The sequence below is a fragment of the Mirounga leonina genome, unplaced genomic scaffold, assembly GCF_011800145.1.
Source record: "Mirounga leonina isolate KUSES-001 unplaced genomic scaffold, KU_Mleo_1.0 Mir_454, whole genome shotgun sequence".
NCBI lineage: Eukaryota > Metazoa > Chordata > Mammalia > Carnivora > Phocidae > Mirounga > Mirounga leonina.
Window position 1 is genome coordinate 10,399,049 of NW_023270763.1, and position 15,220 is coordinate 10,414,268.

At 43.1% G+C, this 15,220-nt stretch overlaps 1 protein-coding gene across 9 annotated transcripts in view; it reads left to right on the plus strand.

Moving 5' to 3' along the window:
- Nucleotides 1-15,220, plus strand: part of GTF2I (general transcription factor IIi) — a 108,399-nt gene that overhangs the window by 73,082 nt on the left and 20,097 nt on the right. For all 9 annotated transcript variants that reach the window (XM_034988688.1, XM_034988690.1, XM_034988693.1 and 6 more), the window contains 6 exons: nt 335-518; nt 3,699-3,757; nt 4,948-5,019; nt 10,527-10,710; nt 11,861-11,919; nt 14,783-14,854. In XM_034988688.1, the coding sequence (XP_034844579.1) occupies nt 335-518; nt 3,699-3,757; nt 4,948-5,019; nt 10,527-10,710; nt 11,861-11,919; nt 14,783-14,854 (630 nt within the window). The remainder of the gene's footprint in view (nt 1-334; nt 519-3,698; nt 3,758-4,947; nt 5,020-10,526; nt 10,711-11,860; nt 11,920-14,782; nt 14,855-15,220) is intronic.

Sequence of the window (15,220 nt, forward strand, 5' to 3'; positions counted from 1 at the left end):
CCTGTAAATACTATATGTATTAACTGGTGTGAACCGGTATGTTTTTCTGGATCGTACGTTCTTTAGATTTCAGTAGATCGTCTAGCTACATCTGCGTTCCCCCAAAATAATACATTATTTGATTGCAGATTTGGTTAGAGTACCGGCATCGTTGTTGTTCTTTTCCTTTTAGTTCCTCTGTATTACTTTTTTTGTGGTTCAGTTAAAGTAAACAGAAGCAAAGATAAAGTTACAAAAGTTACAGAGCAGTACCTATTCAATTACTCTGTCGTACAAACTGTGTGGTTAATCCCTGCCAATTAATGATTTTTCCTCTCTCTTTTTATCCTTAAAGCTCAAGCTATAAAAGCCAAAGGCCCTGTGACGATCCCATACCCTCTTTTCCAGTCACACGTTGAAGATCTTTATGTAGAAGGACTTCCGGAAGGAATTCCTTTTAGAAGGCCATCTACTTATGGAATTCCTCGCCTTGAGAGGATATTACTGGCAAAGGAAAGGATTCGTTTTGTGATTAAGAAGTAAGACGCTCTTTGGACTCTTGTCTTTGTTCTCGTTTAGTGCATCTTTTTATACTGTTGTCAAATGTTCATTAACCTCTAGGGCTGTATTTTAATTAAATTTGAGTTATATATTATTTTATTTACCGCATTTTAATGTGTCGCTGTGGACACGTTTTTCTTGTTCATGCCCAGATCTGGCTTCTAGAGCATGAATATTTGCCCATATGTGATTGACATATAGCTGTCATTGTCTTTCTCGAATTTTCTTCTAAGTCTGCTAAAGAAAGGAGTATCAGTATTCATTTAATCAGAATTAAAAATTTTTAATATTTTAAGAAAGCAATACAATGCCGGTCAATATCAACAAACAGTGTCTTGTTTTAAGAGTTATTTATTTATTTTAGAGAGATTGAGAGAGAGAGAGAGAGAGAGACTCTCAGGCAGACTCTGCACTGAGCATGGAGCCGGACATGGGGCTCATCTCACAACCCTGAGATCATGACCTGAGCCGAAACCAAGAGTCGGACCCTTAACTGCCTGAGCCACCCAGGCATCCCAAATAGAGACTTCCTGACATAGAAAGGGTGGGGTAGCAGTTAGGATCTCCAGCAGTAAGGGAAAAAAATCCTTGTCAGTCAACTTCATACAGTAAAATGCTTACCTTACAAGGAGGTCAGAGGTAGGATGATTAAAACTGGGACATGGAACTCTGCTTTTATTCTTCTCCAGATTCTTCCTTCCTTGTGCTGTTTCCTTAGACCAGTAGTGTGCTGGATGCAGTAATTCCAGGCTTCACAGCCAGGCAAGGTGTAGAGGAGAGACAGCAGCTACCTTTGTTTCTCTTGGAAGGGGCCTTACCCTTCTCTGGTTAGAATTCTGTCAAGTGCTTATTCCTCAACCAGGTACAGGCACGAGAAAGATAAACCATTATGGGTTTCGACCAAGTGGTACTCGGGCCGCAGGGAGTGGCGATGGGTTTGCTTCTGCTGAAAGACATGGCTTTAAATAAATAAATAACGCTTAAAACAAGACACTATTTATTGATATTGATTGGTACTGTATTGCTTTTCTAAAATATTATACTGATACATTGATACTCTACTCCTTTCTCCTTAATGTGTCGCTGTGGACAGGATTTTCTTGGTCATGCCCAGACTTGGCTTCTAGAATATGAATATTTGCCCATATGTGATTGACGTATAGCTGTCATTGTCTTTCTCCAATTTTCTGCTAAGTCTGAAGACATGGCTTTCATTTTAAGTCCTTCTATTGGGAATGAGGCTTTTTGAACTGTGTTCATATTGTAACTGATTTTTAAACTTTTTTTCTGACATCTCTTGAACTGAAAACAGTAAAGTAAATAAAAGCAGTGGAATAGGGACTCCTGGGTGGCAGAGTCGGTTAAGTTTCTGACTCTTGGTTTCGGCTCAGATCGTGATCTCAGGGTCCTGAAATCAAGCCACGCCTTGGGCTCTGCATAGAGTCTGCTTAAGATTCTCTTTCTCCACCTCCCTCTGCCCCCTGTCCCTGCACTCCCTTGCTTGCTCTCAAATAAAATAAACCTTAAAAAAAACCCGTAGTGGAATAATAGTATTTATCATTTGCAGAAGTATTCAACTTCATTACTTTGGGAACACTCTGGTACTGTGCTGAAAAAATGGGAATTTAACTACTTTGATCAGAGATTACAGCCAAGCATGCTTGCATCTGTATTGGTATTCAGTAAGGGGATGACAGCTTTTAAGATTTAATTAAGCATGAAAAAGACCTAAGATAGGTACCTCAAGATAATAAGTGAGCTGTCCTCCACAGAGAGAAACTTGTTGCAGATAAATTTTTAGTTTTGAGATCTAGTGGACTCATGAAATTGAATTGTCAACCAATGGGCTTGTTCTAAAACCCTGACACTAGCCAAGAACCATCAGTAAGCATACACTGCTTGATGTATTAATGATACATTAATAAGTTTAAGAAAACTCTTTTGCACTGTCATTTTATGCTTTTAATATTAGAGGTTTTAAATTCATTTTAAATAGCAAAATAAATAGAATTTTATAGGTTTGTTATATAGAGTTTTAATATATAGAATTTATACTGAGTTTATTATATACAGATATATAGTGTTGCTAGTATTTGCTAACCTTCAAGTGTATAAAACTGTGTTTGGATGTTTAAATGTTAATGCAGGCATATCATGGGATACTTTGTGCCATGCACATCCTGTTTCAAGTCCTTTCAGTATACTTAGTTATAGTTATGGTAAGCCCTCTTCTACATCGAGAGGGACTTTTTTTTTTACATTATTTATTTGAGAGAGAGAGCGAGGGAGAGGGAGAAGCAGGCTCCCTGCTGATCATGACCTAGGATCATGACCTGAGCCGAAGGCAGACACTTAACTAAGCCACCCAGGCGCCCCTTGAGGGGGACTTCTAAAGCCTTTCTCTAATGGTTAAGGTGGTTCGTCTTGATGTATGTATTTTGTTATGTATTTTGTTTTAGAAGGGTAATTCTATAGAGTTTAGCCAATGTCTTATTTCTCACTCACTAATATTTAAATATTATATATAACCATTGATTCAATCCTGTGCTAGCTTCCAACATTTCTGAAATGGGTCATTCTTGTCTCTGACCCAATCCCCACCCCTACCAGCAACCGCTGACTTTAGGTCATTACATCAAAAAGGAATGATGGGCTATATAAGTTAGATTGTGAAAATTCTGTTATCTAGAAATTGTATTTTCTGGGCAGTTTTATATTACAAAATAAAAAACATGTAATCTATCTTACAGATGTGTTAGTGTTGAAATATATTTAGGATTTTTATAACCAGTTTATAATTGTGTTGAAGTGAGGTACTCTTGAGTATAATGTAAAATTAAAAGATCTCATTAAAAAGTTTTGTGGCTCTCTTCTTCTGGTGTTACACTTTTATAAGGTATCTTTGGGTTGCAAAGTGAACTCTTTCCGTGAAGGATACATATTCCAAGATGCACCTTATGAAACAATTTGCAATTACCATTTGGTTTTATTATTCTCTGGAAATCTCCAGAAATGAGGATTTAATTGTGCTCAAGAGTTCAGATTGTCTCTTCTTTTTAAAACTAGTCTTCACGACAGAGTATCTAATAAGTACTAGTAGTTGCTACTTTTGCTAACTGTTACCTGGTAAATACTTAGTACTTTTTCTCACCTTGCAGACATGAACTTCTGAATTCAACACGTGAAGACTTACAGCTTGATAAACCAGCTTCAGGAGGTAGGTCTCCAGTCTTGTTTCAAACTGTGTGTCATAGTGGGGTCCTTGGCTGGTTCAGTTGGTAGAGCACGCAACTCTTGATCTTAGGGTCGTTAGTTGGAGTCCCTTGTGGCCATAGAGGTTACTTTAAAAAAATGTGTCAAATCAGAACATTATATACAAGAAATACACAATATCGAAATAATATTCTCTGCTCTCTGGAAGAGGAAACCCATGTTCTTCCTAATAATCCATTATAAATAAGTGCAAACATCACATTGCTGGGAAGACTGAGAGAACTAAGCTCGTTCTACTTCTGAGACACAAAGTCTGTTACCTGGCACGGTGAATCAGTGTGTTAACCCACATCTGCATTAGTCAACTGAATCATCCCTCGTCATTTTTTTTTTTATAAAATGTTTTATTTATTTATTCATGAGAGTCAGAAAGAGAGAGAGAGAGGCAGAGGCAGAGGGAGAAGCAGGCTCCCCACCTAGCAGGGAGCCCGATGCGGGACTCGATCCAGGACCCCGGGATCATGACCTGAGCCGAAGGCAGACGCTTAACCATCTGAGCCACCCAGGCACCCCCATCCCTCGTCATTATCCACAGGACATAAAAGGGCTTACTTCTTAGAGCACAGAGCTGTGGGTATCATCACTTGTTTGTGAGACGTGTTTCAGGGAAATACAATTGTGACTTGTTCTCTTACTTCACTTGGCTCAGCTCTAGAGGGCTGGGGGTGGGGTTAGAAAATGGAAATCTTGTCACTTTGAGTTGGTGTGATGAAGGCTCGCCAGCATTATCCTATCCCTAAATTTACCATCATGGAGCTCACCTGCAGGCTACTGTTCAGTGAACTGCACTCTGCTGTTTCCGAGCTATGATCATGACACTTGAGAGTACCTGTGAAATTACTGAGTTATTAATTTCCATTTTGTCATTGTTTCATTTGTTCTTTTTATTCGGTGTCAGCAATGTTTTTAAGAAACACATTCTGAAATCTTAGAAATAATCTTAGAACAGGAGCGCCTGGCTAGCTCAGGTGGTGGAGGGTGCGACTCCTGACCTCTCAGGGTCGTGTGTTCAAGCCCCATGTTGGGTGTAGAGATTACTTAAATACATAAACTTTAAAAAAATTCATTACTTAATTGACCTAGTTTAGTAATGCCACTAGTTTGAGGACGTTATATGTTTGTTATTCTTAACAGTGAAGGAAGAGTGGTATGCCAGAATCACTAAATTGCGAAAGATGGTAGATCAGCTTTTCTGCAAAAAATTTGGTAAGTGTGATATCCCCCACGACTAAAGTATATTACAGAATAAGTTCCCCAAATTTTGCTTTAAGAAAGTAAATACAGTGAAATGATTCACCTTGTTTTCTTTTTTCCCCTTTTTAAAAAACATATAATTAAGAAGAGTTCAGTGATTCATCAGTTGCATATAACACCCAGTGCTCATTATATCATGTGCCCTCCTTAATGCCCATCACCAGTTACCCTATCCCCCCATCCCCTCCACTCCACACCCCCTCCACTCCAGCAATGCTCTTGTTTATTTCCTATGATTAAGAGTCTTTATGGTTTGTTTCCCTCTCTGATTCTGTTTTGTTTAATTTTTTCCTCCTGTCCCCTATGATCCTGTTTTGTTTCTTAAATTCCACATGTGAGTGAGATCATACAATTGTCTTTCTCTGATTGATTTATTTCATTCAGCGTAATACCCTCTAGTTCCATCCACGTCAGTTTCAAATGGCAAGATTTCAATTTTTTTGATGGCTGAGTAATATTCCATTGTGTGTGTGTGCGCGCGCGCGCGTGTGTGTGTGTATACCACATCTTCTTTATCCATTCATCTGTTGATGGACGTCTTGGCTCTTTCCACAGTTTGGCTCTTGTGGACATTGCTGCTATGAACATTGGGGTGCAGGTGCCCCTTTGGATCACTACATTTGTATCTTTGGGGTAAATCCCTAGTAGTGAAATTGCTGGGTCATCCGGGAGCTCTAGGCTTGAGGAACCTCCATACTGTTTTCCAGAGTTGGCTGCACCAGCTTGCATTCCCACCAACAGTGTAGGAGGGTTCCCCTTTCTCTGCATCCTCGCCAACATTTCTTGTTTCCTGACTTGTTCATTTCAGCCCTTCTGACCAGTGTGTCACCTCCAGTTTTCTTTCATTGGTGAATATACATATGTTAATCCTGAAGAGTTTTAGGCCCATACCAGAGGGGAGAGAGCTCTGCAGCAGAAGCGCGAGTTCTCTTCCTGAGTAACTCTGACCCAGTGTCGCTGGTACAGCGTCGGGCCCCTCGCAGTCCAGGAGTCCTTTGTCTTTGGCCCCTTCTGCAGCACTTGGCGTGCCTCTCTGTAGGAGCAGGCCTGGGTCACAGTCTGTCCCTGAGTGCTGGTTATCCAAAAACGTGGTGTGCCCCACACTGTTCTCCTCTTACTCCCTGGCCTTGCCGGCTCCCATCCCTGAACACTTGACCGTACTTGCATTTGGTTTGTCACCGCGGCATCTTTTGTTACCCTGGGCCGCTCTCCCCTGGTTTGTCTTGCCTTCAACAGGGCTGTGTTTCTTCTTTTTCTTGCTTTCACTGTTTTAAACCATTTATATGGACAGTTACGAACCTGGGTGACTGTTGGTTTCTTCCCGTGTCCCTGGTTGTCGTTTTCGTTCTTGATGGCACCTCCCTTTAGTTCAGTCTGTCCAGCTTGGAGTGCTGCCTGACAGCTTGGTCCTGAGTCCTTTGGCTCCTCCCCTGCTGTGCTCTCTGGTCAGCCAGTCCCTCCCATCTCCCGTTGTGAACATATCGGAATCTCTGTTTCCTGATGGCTTTTACATTTAAGTTTCGAGCCGTGGAAACTCCCATTTGACATCAGAACTTTATTTTTTCCCCCCACCTGCTTGATACCTCTGCAGACTTCACATGTCCGAATTAGGATCTTTGTCCCCCTCTGCACCATGTTCCTTTCCCCGACCTTCTGGGGGGCACCACCCTCTCCCCCATTGTCCCAGCCAAAGCCCTGGGAGTCACCCTGCATTTCTTGATTCTCACAAGGCCTCCCGCTGACTGGACTTTGAGCTCAGCCCCAATCCCTACCCTTTCCTCTGCTCCCGTCTCTCCCAGCACAGAGCCAGTGCCACAAAGCAGCTAGGTTTCAATCTCATTAAAAACATACAACGGAGGCATGTCCCCTTTCTGTTTTCTGTTCCATGGCCTCCCTTTGTTCTTGGAATTAACCCCACAGTCCCCGGTCATAGCCACCCTGCCTTTCTTCTGATAGCACCTCCTGGACTGTCCCACTGGCTCACTTCGTTCTGGCTGCAGTGACGGTCTACTTGTCCTTTAAGTTTCGAAGGTCATGCCCTCCTGGGGAGTGTTGCCTTGCCGGGACCTCAGATGTTTTTGTGCCTCTCCTTTTCGTTTACATTTCAATTTAAATGTGGCCGCATTGGCCTGGTCTTCACTTGGGGTACCCATCTACCGCACACTATTAAGCACATCCGGTCTCATACCCATTTTCGTTCCTTGAAGCACTAATGGTGGTCTTCTGCCTCCCACTACAACACTGTAGATAATGACAGCCAAGATCTTGCATGTCTTGTCTACTGCCAGAACCGTGCTTAGTGCTGGAGTAGGTACAGACCAAATACTTCCTGAAGAGACCAGTGTCACGGACCTGTGTGCTAAAGCCGCCAGAAATCACTGAGCCTTTCAGTCAGGTAGTGTACATTGGACCTCGTGAAATTATGTCACCGAGAAGACCAGAGGACGTCCCGAAGCGCCCCAGCTGCCCTGCACGGGGAAGGCTGTGGTGGAGGGCAGCGTGGCGGGCTGGCACGGAGAGTCCCAAGGACTGCAGCGGTTCTCACTGTTCTGCGAGAGAAACCATTTGAGTTCTGCCACAAAAAGCCAAGTCTCCTGGGTGATGATTCTTACTTGCCCTGCAGTTTCCTGGAGGGGTGCACGGCAGTGGGTGTTAAAGACGTAATAAACCAGCTCTTAGGTATTTCTCAGGTGGCAGCTGCGAACTTAGGTCACTGACTAGATGTTGTTTATCTCTACTCTTGACCTGGGAATTGAAGGCATTGGGGAGAAGTCTGAATTTTAAGTTTTTTCTCCTGATCCCTGTCCTTCTTGACTACCCAATGTGAATTCAGGACCTTAGTGACAAGTTCTCTCCTCTTAGTACGTCTGGTTGGAAGTCAGCTAGTGAGCAATAAACTAAAGCATCTTCCCCACTTTAAAGATCATTTTATTTCCAAGGCATTTAGTAACATGAATCAGGTGAAGAAGGCCACCGTAGTGTCATTAGAGTCCAGGAGTATCTGCATGAACAGGTTTAAACTTTGCCCTCACGTGTGGTTCTGGAAGTTGAGCTTGGGAAAACAGTCGGCCAAACCTGTTAGCACCACTGATGCTTGCCAAGCAAGCTGACTTCAGCCTTGTGGGAAGAGGAGGCTGTTGACAAGCCCATATACTCACTCACACAAAAAGGAGCCAATGGGAAATATTCTGGCTTGGTGTCAGAGCTAAGAAAATAGGTAAGAGCTTACGTGTTGCTACATTATAAACAATAAAAGTCTGGTTCTTTGTTTTTGCTCATGGCCTTAGGTGAGTCTAGGACTGTAGGTAATGTAGAGAGGGTTGCTGTTTTCTCTAAGGTTCCTGAGAGGGGAAGGGGAAAGCTTACGTTTTCTGTAAGTGTCAAACATTCTAAATGTAGAAGGTTCCACTGCTTCAGCAGAATAGTCCGTTTTAGGCCTTGGGCATCCGTGGACACCCGGGCGCCAGGTGCTGAGAACGTGGCAGAGCAGAAGGCACAGTGGGACTCCCCCAGACACGGGGGGAAAGGTACATAGTACACAAGAGGTGTTACGTCTGGGGACATGAGGGGAATAGGGAGCCAGGCAGATTGTTGTTTTCTCTAGAGGAAGCCTCACTGGTGACCAGCTAATGCAGTTGGCCTTCCCCCTTTCCCGTAACTTCTGCTCTTCCTCTCTCTACTCCAGCAGTTGATTCTTTTTTATTTCATAGGAGTTTCAGTAGAATTATGACTATTCTTTTTTGCTATATTTCCCTGAGTAATAATTATTGTATTACGTATCATATCGTATCTCCCAGGTGTGGTGTGAAAGGCTCTACCACATTTCTTGAGGGAGTGTTTCTTTTGACAGTAATGATCTTTATTACACTATGTGTGGTTTTCTTTCTTTCTTTCTTTCTTTCTTTCTTTCTTTCTTTCTTTCTTTCTTTCTTTCTTTCTTTCTTTCTTTTTTTAAGATTTATTTATTTGACAGAGAGACACACAGCGAGAGAGGGAACACAAGCAGGGGGAGTGGGAGAGGGAGAAGCAGGCTTCCTGCTGAGCAGGGAGCCCGACAGGGGGCTCGATCCCAGGACTCTGGGATCACGACCTGAGCCGAAGGCAGACACTTAACGACTGAGCCACTCAGGCGCCCCCTGTGTGTGGTTTTCAAATACACATTCTTATAGCAAAGAGATCCTGGGACACCTGGGTGGCTCAGTCAGTTACGTGTCTGCCTTCGGCTCAGGTCATGATCCAGGGTCCTGGGATCGAGCCCCGCATTGGGCTCCCTGCTCCGCGGGAAGCCTGCTTCTCCCTCTGCCTGCCACTCCGCCTGCTTGTGTTCCCTCTCTCTGTCTCTCTGTCTCTCTGACAAATAAGTAAAACCTTTTAAGAGAGAGAGAGAGATCCTGTACTTGGGGCCCTTCAGATTTGGTGCTAAGGAAATTAGGAAGAAGTTTGATGGAAGGCCTTGAATCTTATTAGACCTCTGTTTGAGTGTGGTTTCAGAGCAGAGATTAGAAATTTCATGTTTACACTTTGAAATTCTAATTCTCCACCTATTCAGAACTAGAAAAGCAGTGCAGTGCATTCCCATGTACCCATTTTTCAGAATCCGTGATCATTAAGATTTTTCCACACTGTTCATCTTTTCCTCTTTTTTCCCTTGGTAGGAATATTATAAAGCACGTCACAGGCACAGCTTCATTTCTGTTGTGCTCACTGCTCTTTTGTGAATAGTGCTTTCATTTTCTTACACGAGCACCAGGTCATCACGCCTGATACAATTAACCATTCCTTTGTACCCACTCTTGGCCAGTCCGTCTGTGAGTTTCCTCATTCATCTGAAAAGTACCTTGAAAGGTTTGCTTTGAATCTTGGTCTAAACAACATTCATGCATTAGCACTGGTTGTTATGCTTCTTTTAATCTAAACCAGTCTCTGCTTGCTATTTTTATTTCCCATTCCATGCATTCTTTGCAGAAGTTATTTCCTTTTAAAATGCCACACTCATGTAGTTCTGAGGGGTAAAGAACATGCATCTCATGGTTGCAATATAAGTAAAAAATAGAGCCTGCAGTAACAGCTATAGGATTATCACACTCGGCGCGCAGCAGAAGTCGGCCTCCAGAGGATTTGAAAAAGTAGTATCTAAGTTACATTCTTTATTTGCTGTGGTAGTTCTCTTATCCTTCTGTTTCTTCCCAAAGATACTGAAAAATCTCTTCTAGGATCTTCACGCTATTAAGATGGTCTTCGAATCCAAAAACTTCCCTCCACCGGAAGTTACCTCTTGATCATGGGCCATTCATACTTGCCTTTGCTGTACTGAGCCTGTTTCCATAGTTAGTGTGTGTGTTTCCAGAGTTTAGTTTGCTTTTCAAAAAGTTGACCACTACCTTGTTTTGGATTTGGATTGTACTAAACTGTGATTTCATCAGAAGGTTAATCTCCTGAATTGCTTTTCCTTTGTAAAGCTGAAGCCTTGGGGAGCACGGAGGCCAAGGCTGTACCTTACCAGAAATTTGAGGCACATCCTAATGACCTCTACGTGGAAGGACTACCTGAAAACATTCCTTTTAGAAGTCCCTCGTGGTATGGCATCCCAAGGCTGGAGAAGATCATACAAGTGGGCAATCGAATTAAATTTGTTATTAAAAGGTAAGATGATAAAATCTCCAGAAACAAATGTAATGCTTTCCTTAATAGAGATTAATTTCATGCAAGTGGGTCTTTTGTTCCCCTCTTCGTTGGACTTACTCTCCATATTTAAAATTAAGTTGTATTACAGTTAGGTTCGTTTATTGAGCGAATATTTATTTAGTATCAGGTACCAGATAGACAGAACTGGGTCCAATAGGAACCCTGTCTTGGGAGACTTATTGTAGAGATAAATGCAATAAGGTGTTACTGGGTGCTTTGAGGAAGAAGGTGAGGGTGGCAGGTAGATGGGTCAGCTGTGCACAGAGTAGTGGAAAGGGCCTTCAAATACAGGGAATAGTAAAAGTAGAGGAAGGGGTCACATAACTGCACCATTCCGTGTGGAAGGAGTGATGCCCGTGGGTATGGGAAGCCAGGCAGATGTGGGCATGTGGAGGAAGGCCTTTGGTCCTGTACTATCAGTGGAGTAATTAAAAGGTTTTAAAGCCAGTTCCTTTTAAAAGAGTTTAGAGGGATGCCTGGCTGGCTCAGTCGGTATGGCTTGCAACTCTTGATTTCGGGTTTGCGAGTTCAAGCCCCATGTTGGGCGTAGAGCTTACTTTAAAAAAAATTATAATCATTTGGATTTGCATTTTAAAAGGATTCTTCTGGCTTGAGTTTGAAGGATAGTGGTGATTTGGGGGCAGGGAGAAAGTGCAGAAGGTCTGGCTTTAATATAGAAGGGTGCGGGAGGGGTAGAATGTGTAGCTCTGGCTTATTCACTGGGGCTTGTGTGTTTGTGTGGTCACTGGGTCTCATTGTGTAAGGGAGAGAGGGATCTTTTTAGGACAACGCAGCTAGATATTTCTGACTGTATTGTGGTGGAGCTCATCTGAGGTTTTAGAAACAGTTGAACTGTTGCGGGTGAAATGACTATTTTGCACGGTTGAGCTTCAAATGCCTTTGAGGGCATAGAGGTCCGAACTGGAATCTGTGAAAATTGCTATTTTCAAAATAATCGAGTCCTCCAACTGATTTTTCCCCCCCCACTGGAAATGAGGTTGGAATGAACCATAGTGGCACTCAGTGACAGTTCACAACTGTGTGAACTGCAGGAAGGCCCCAGGCGTTCCTGCACGCTCTGTTACTCACCTCACCTGTGTTTTCACAGACCGGAGCTTCTGACTCACAGTACTACTGAAGTCACTCAGCCAAGAACGAACACACCAGGTAAGATGGTTGTGAATTCCTTTTTAAAACTCAGATCAGTGTTTTTAAGGAATTTGACAATCTTTTAAAGTGATGGAGCTCATCTTTTCTCCCTTTCCCCCGAAAATCGTTTGTGGACGCTCAATACAGGCCCTCCTTCATGTATCAGTACACACCCAGGTAGTTTTGGGAAAGCTCAGGCTTTGAATTTAGATCAGTGGTGTTGGGTAGAAATGTGTCATTTTTAATATTCTGGTAGCCAAATCTGTGTTTCAACCTGTAATCAAAATAAATACATGATGAGGTAAAACTGTTGCATATTGTACACTTCGAGTCTGACTCCCGTCAGTGAAGCACATTTCAAGTGTTTGGTTGCCACATGTGGCTCATGTGGCAGACCCACACAGATTCAGACCTTAATCTTTCTTCATAAGGCCCCTGTTCTCTTAATGACAAACACTGCAATTCCAGCAGCTGCACTGACCTCAGAGCCCAATAGAACCTGGAGGTCTCAGTCTCGGTTGTGTGAATGAATGGTCTTATTTTCTTCATCTGGGCTGTAAGTCTGCCTTTATTTCTTTGCCATCTTTTTGTTTACTGTGCCTAGTGGCAGAAAAAGTGACCACAGCTTGCATATCTTCTACAGCGTCACAGACTTCTGTTGCCAAGGACTAGGGGGCGTTTCTGAATTCACACGGTTCGTTGTTCTTACAAATACTGCGGCAAAATGGTATACAAGATGTCTGTACTAAATACTGACCGTTCAGCAGAGGGTACCTGCGGGCAGCCGACGGAGGTCAGCCAGGATGCTGGAGAGATTGTAAAGTCGTTTGTTTGTAGTGGCATGCGAAATGGTTGAGAAACACCATACAAGGGACACCCAATTCTCCTCTGCCAGGAATCCTGCTGGGGAGATGGTGTGATCAGTGAGCATCAGAACCCACACAGCAACCTCCTCAGCATACTTTTGAGTTAGGCAAAGAAACAGAGTATTGGTGACGAATGGAGGATTGGGGATGACATAGATTTTGCTGAGGGAAGTAATGGAAAGAGTGATATTCCTGAAGGTAGAACTGGGTTAACCTGGATGAGTGTGACTATGATAAAAGTCTCTGTTCAAGACTTCATTTCTCAAGAGAGACAGCAAATTCCAGGTTGTGATTAATGTGATTGCTGGTTAATAATTCTGATAGTGACTGCAAACGTGAGAATGGTAAAGCTGTGCCCAGCACCGTAGGTTGAGGGCTCCCGTTGTCAGCTGTACTTGATCTCTTGTCCTCTGACATAGATACTTGAAAAGCCTGTCCTCAAAAGAAAAGTCTCAGTGCTCTGAATCATTAACGATACTTAGCCTTCCACCATTCGTAGGAGACCTTGGCAAGAATTAAAGTCGTCATTCTTCATTCCAGCAAAAATGTTCATCTGGTCTGCCAGTAAACCAGGCATCCGTTTTTTGCTGGGCCAATTCACGTCAGACTGCGTGACAAGAGTTAGTTACGCCATTAGAAAGGTCTGCTTAATTCTTGGCGTGACATATGAGATTTGATAAAAGATGTATGCTTAAACACACTGGGGGGGGCACTTTGCCCTCAATTTTGTAACAGATACACATGTGTCACATGTGAGAAATTCCTGGAGTTAACCAGATGATTGAGCTTTGAAGGGGCAGGACAGGGAGGGTTACTTGCTTCCCGGGAGGAGTAGTGCAGAGATCTTTACCAGCAGAGGAGGTGTAGGGTGAGGCAGAAACTGGACAAGTAAACAGAAGCTCTTGACCTTGGAGAAGAAGAGTCACGATGTTTTTTAGTAATGGTTTTTGGTTTGTACCAGACTTCTTCCTCTGGCTGAACGGTTGAGCCACACCATATGAAACCCTTGAGATGGTAGGTTTTCTTTTAAAGTAAGAGTTTTAAAGTACTTCTACAGTAAAAGTAAAGTGTATTACGAGATTTTCCCAGGCCACTGACCTTTAGCATTATTTCCAGAACTTTCCCAGCATTTCCCACTGCCTCTGTCCACAGACACAGATGACTTCCACCCTGAATGCGATCCCTGTGCTCTACCCTACCCTCTTTCTTGCTCTCTCTTTCTCTCTCTTGCTTACTCTCTCGTCTCCTCTCTTTGTCCAGCCCCTCCCGTCATCACCCTCCATTGCTTCTCTCTATCCACAGCTCCACCAAACAAGCCCTGAGTGTCTGTTAAGTAAGTGACATCCTACGTGTCTTCTGCAATGGCTTATTTTCCCTTTATTTCCAAGGGGATGGTGGTTGTCTTGTGAATAAGGGGAAGTAAATAAGCCAGAATATAGATGAGAGGAGTGTCAAGTCACATCTCCATAATCCCTTTAGTATGTATCTCTCCCATGTGTTTCTGCAAATACTGAAATTTCGCTTTCTGTGCATTTCTAGCCACACATCGGTTTGATAAGACAAGGAATGCCTGTACAGAAAGCTGATACAATCAAAGCTGTTCTGGGAAGGCGTGGCGTGCCCGGGCCCTTGCATGGCTGTTCCGCCCTGCCCTGACAGGATCCTGTGGTGCTCCTCCAAGGAAGAGCCCTCGAAAACCACTCATTTAGAGCATTCTTAGGAACAAGTTCTTTATTTACAGTGTGAACTGAAATTTGAATTCTGTCTTCCTGAAGTTCTCATGTTTGACAGGTGCAGGGAACCCTTCTTTTCCTTAAGACCCAGAGGTTTTGTTTCTAAACAAAATCAAATTCAGAGCATCACTGGACTGTACACCCGAAACTGATACAGGGTTGTGTGTCAGATGGATCCGATTCTTCTAAAAAAGAACATAACCAGGAAGAACGACATCCAGCCTAATTTTGTGACCGCACCAAGGAGGAACGTTGTTGGTTACATTTATTTTTGCTTTCTAGTCAAAGAAGACTGGAATGTCAGAATTACCAAGCTACGGAAGCAGGTGGAGGAGATTTTTAATTTGAAATTCGGTAAGTAAAACCCAGTGATTATGTCTTAGTTTAGAAACCTAAATGAAAGGCAGCATTCTGAATGAATTATAGCCGTTCAGGACCTACGGAAGGAAGGTCCCAGAAACTGGGTTTTCATTTATTTCTGCTACTAAATTCGCTACCTAACCTGAGCAAGTTACTTTATTTCTCTCAGATTAGATTTTCTGGTATGTCCAAATGGGAGAGGAAGGGAGGGGTTGGGGGAAGGCCCAATCCCACTGTCTGCACTTCGAGTCTGGCTAACACCGCACGTACAGCAAATAGGTTTCATCATTTGTTTCAACGTAGATTTGTTGACAGCGGTTTCCTGGAGCGCTGTCTTGAGGAGGATTCTGAGGAGATTGA